The sequence below is a fragment of the Rhagoletis zephyria genome, unplaced genomic scaffold (assembly GCF_001687245.7).
Source record: "Rhagoletis zephyria isolate East Lansing unplaced genomic scaffold, Rhagoletis_zephyria_1.1 Rzeph_scaffold_01642, whole genome shotgun sequence".
Classification (NCBI taxonomy): Eukaryota; Metazoa; Arthropoda; class Insecta; order Diptera; family Tephritidae; genus Rhagoletis; species Rhagoletis zephyria.
Window position 1 is genome coordinate 869 of NW_016158726.1, and position 4,422 is coordinate 5,290.

Sequence of the window (4,422 nt, forward strand, 5' to 3'; positions counted from 1 at the left end):
TTCTTATACTGCCGAAGGAGTCTTCATCGACAGCCACATTCTGCCGTAGGTAGCTGCCCTCAACTTTTGCCTCCATGACTCTCCAGAGTGATGTAGACGCTCTCATTCTGAGCTCTCATGAGACCCAATGCATAGTCCTGGCCCCTGTCTATGCTGGCCCTGTGTATGACTGGCATCTAAGTTAACTCTGTAATTTTGAATAGAACTCTACTTTTGACGCACCCCAATGCGGAAAAACAACGATAGATGGAACGAATTTAAACCAGCTGATTTTTGGCCAATCAAATTGAACCGCTTTATTTGCGACAACGCCTTCGTTGCGCCGGCTCGCCATGTTCTGTGCATCTTGTCAGTCAAAAGCATGCCTGCGACGCAGAAAGGGCTTTTTATCTGGTGACACCTTTAAGGAAAACGAAATGTCCGTTACGAAGCCGCGGACCACTATAATCGGCTAGTGTAAAATAATTCTATTAAACCTGCTGATTTATGTGCCTTCTGTTTCAGTTTGGAAATTATCAATAAGCAGATTTGTACTAATCCCGAACAGTTGCAAGCCGTGAAGCGAATTGTGGCCGGTGCAAATCGTTATGCACCATATATAGTGGTGGGACCACCAGGTAAGTAAAAAGATTGAAATTTTACTAGGTGAATCGCTTGAACTAAAAATAAACTGGAAAATCCGAAGTTATTTGTCAAATAAAGTCAAACAGTTAGCTTTTCAAGCTTTCAGCGCTCAATTTAGCTGAAAGTTTTACATATATGTATTACGTCTTGAGCGCCTGAAAAACCTGTGGTGGAGTTTCAACTCGACTTTGGAGTGTCATTTTAACAAATATTATAAGCTCAAGGAATATTACAAACCCAATACAGTAACATCGAGTACCCTTTTTTACCCTTTTTTCTTATCTATTTATATAGGCACTGGTAAAACAACAACGATTGTCGAAGCCATTTTACAGCTTTACATACGCCAACCCACATGTCGCATCTTAATTACAGCTGGCTCAAATTCGGCGTGCGATACAGTTGCGCTAAAAATATGTGAATATTTTGAGAATCATTCAAAGCTTATTGAATTATCACGCGAGCGTAATGGACAAAAGGGCCTATATGGCAAATTCAAAAAACCTAAAAATATATTGCGCGTTTTCGCGAAATCATGTAGCGATAGAGATGATTTGCTTAAGAAATATGCAAATTTTATTAGACGCGAAATTGTAACGCCCTCGGTGGAAGTACTTCAGAAATACAACATTATTGTGGTAACACTCTGCACTATGGGGCGATTGCGTAGCGGCATCATCGGCGATTGGCCATTTACACATATTTTCATAGACGAGGCGGGCGCCATTACGGAACCGGAAACACTGGTGGCCATAACGAGTGCCAATACGAAAAATTGTCGCGTAATAATGTCGGGAGATACAAAGCAATTGGGGCCGGTGATCATGTCACAAGTTGCCGCCGAATTTGGTCTTAAGCACTCGCTGATGGAACGCTTGGTCAAACGCGAATGTTATGCGGTGAAAGAGGATGGCACCTATGACAGCACTTTGCAGACACGTTTACGTCGCAACTATCGATCACATCCGGAAATATTGCGTTTGTTTAATCATTTGTACTACAAAGACGAGCTGATTGCAGAAGTGAAAAAAGGTATGAAGCCGACTTTATTTGCAAATGTATAATGCTGACTTCGCACGAGGCAACCGTTGAAACAACAAAGATTTTATAGTTACATTATTTGTATTAATCTAGATAGCCATTTATTTGCCGCTGTCTATTTATGGATGTAGTAAAATATACAGTGATGGACATATCGTTTTGGACCAAGTTCAAAATATTATTTTTTGCCACTTATGTTTATTTATTAATTTTTAAGATTTTTCAATTATTCATTCCATAGCAAATACGGTTCTTCTATACCGAAAAAATATACCCCTATTTTTTATTTCAAAAGCAAAAAATATTTAGAGGTCGCTCAAAGCGCGCAAGGTTTTCCATGCATTTTACAAGGTAAACTTTGGTCGCTTTGATGGGGAATGTATGGGTCCCCTTTTGCATTTTTTTGGGTTTTTGCATCGAAATAGGCAAATGAAAGATTATATGCACAAGATCCTGAACAGCCCAATCGATTTTCAAGAATTCTATACCATTCCTACGAAAAATTGTTTTTCCCACATGGAAAACTTTTAGCGCTTTAAGCGACCTATAAATATTTTTTGATTAAATAAAAAACGGGTATATTTTTTCGGTATAAAACAATCCTTGAGGGTGAGAGCATTAAAATTCCGAATTTACTTTTTTTTTGTACCACCCTAATGCACACACAGTACTCCAAATTATTTTCCTCTCACTTCCAGATGGACTATTAAGATGGAATGAGCTCGATATGCTCAAAAATAAAGGCTTCCCCATTATTTTCGAAGCTGTGCGTGGCCAACTAGGCAAATCAAAGTCATCGCAAAGCTCTTACAATCAAGCTGAAGTGGATAAAGTTATTTGTGTTACCAAAAAATTGCTAGAACATGTGGATTTTAAGAAAATCGGCATTATTTCACCATATAAATTACAGTGTACTAAAATTAGGGGAGAATTGCGTAAATGCAATTTGGAAGACATCGATGTGGGTACAGTTGAATTATTTCAAGGGCGCGAAAAACCAATAATTATAGTTTCGTTTGTGAAATCAAATTGTAATTTGGGTTTCGTAACGGATCCACAGGTACCTACGTTGTTGATTTTGTACATACCTTTAATATCAGCGGCGATCAGAGAGATTTTACTTCAACCAAGATCTTTTTAAAGCTTTTTAACTATTTTATACGGATGGGTAGAGAGTAAGATAAGCTCATACAGTGCTAAAGCTCCCTCTGGTCATCTCTGACGTAAAAAAAATCATTTTTTTTCGTACAAGAAGTCTTTAACTTTTTACAACAGAGACGAACAGAGAAAGCTTTACGCATAAAAAATCTACGGAAAGCTTTAAAATGCTTAGAAGAACTCGTACGCACAATCATGCTTCACATAAACTCAGAACATCAATCACATTCTAATGGATATATTTAATATTACATATTTCAGCGTTTAAATGTAATATTGTCTCGAGCTGATCGGAAACCCGGAAACTTTGCGATTTTAAGTACCTCATAGAGGAATGCAAGCGGATGCAAACGTTCCGCTAAAATATGTAAGCGCATCACCTATAACTTTCAGCCCTACTCCCACGCTGGTGTCCGAAAAGTAGGCCGCAAAAACTTGATTGTATTAACAAGAGCATTAAAAAAAGTTTTGTTTATTTTTTATGCGATTAAAAGCTAATTTTCGCCGCACACTTTTAGGCGAAATAGGTATGACAGTAGTCATCACGTGCGAATAAGGCCTTATTCTTTTTTAGATTGAATTGTTTAGCTTGTAAACTTTAACATAAATATATTCGTAATCCTTTCTATTTGTTTATTTTCAGCCAAGTAATTCAAAATTTCAAGCAAATATGGGAATTTTAGTGCGTTGATTTGAAGTTGTAAACCCAGATTTGAATACTTGATTTAACAAAATATTTAGTTTAAGAATAATGTTTAAATCCCTTTTTTATCAAAGAAATTATTGTACTCATATTACTACAATACATCAAAATTTTTAAGGGCTATTTGCTTAAGATAAAAAGGTATCCAAAGACGAAAGTCTGGAATATTTGACTTGACCATCAAAATTTGTATAAAATATATCTATTTTTTTTTGGATGTTCCAGTTATGCAAATTCAAATGCAGCGTCCTTTATTAAAGAATGATTTATTCTTTACGAAATGTACGCTTGGTTTTATATTTAAGTTGTACTTGTATACCTACTGAAATATTTTACTTTACCTTTTTATTTCTATTTTTACATTTTCGTAATAAACAAATCACGTGCAAAATGTTTGTGTAATATTTTGATATCTAGGTTTTCACAAAGTAAGAGAAAAGGGGTAAAAAAGTTTAGTGTTATGAGAATAAGTGCCGTTTTGATACCATATACCTGGTACTAGACTAGGTTGATAAAATTAAGTTGTTGGTTTGGAGTTTTGTAGAGTTTTTTATCCTCGTCCGCACTTGTGTTGCAGTCCAAGCAGTTTTTACGACCTGCAGATTTTTTTTTCATACAGAAATTAAATGTACCACCAATTTCTTATGAAGAAATTAATACCTAAAATGGCATTCTTTTCGGAAGCACATTCTATACGGTCCGACTGGGTCTCTTTAAATTAAAAAAAAAAAAACTGTGCTGGATATTTTTTTGGTGCCTAAGTTAACTAGTCAGTGTTCTCAAGGGTGGAAATATGCGGGTAAAGTTCGCTTTAACCCTTTCTCTAATTTCGTACCCAAAAAGGCAGATATAAAACTGTTATAGGCTTGTTTCATTACGACTTTCCTCTCATAAAT

General features: G+C 36.1%; 1 protein-coding gene across 1 annotated transcript; it reads left to right on the forward strand.

Moving 5' to 3' along the window:
• Positions 1-504: 504 nt before the first annotated feature.
• On the forward strand, positions 505-3,185 carry LOC108364705 (putative helicase mov-10-B.1; the record flags this gene model as incomplete). Its single annotated transcript, XM_017618487.1, is given in 6 exon segments — positions 505-617; positions 919-1,656; positions 2,364-2,725; positions 3,085-3,107; positions 3,109-3,132; positions 3,134-3,185. Coding segments are annotated over 6 exon segments (1,312 nt in total), but the record flags the coding sequence as incomplete, so codon positions are not given.
• Positions 3,186-4,422: the final 1,237 nt, after the last annotated feature.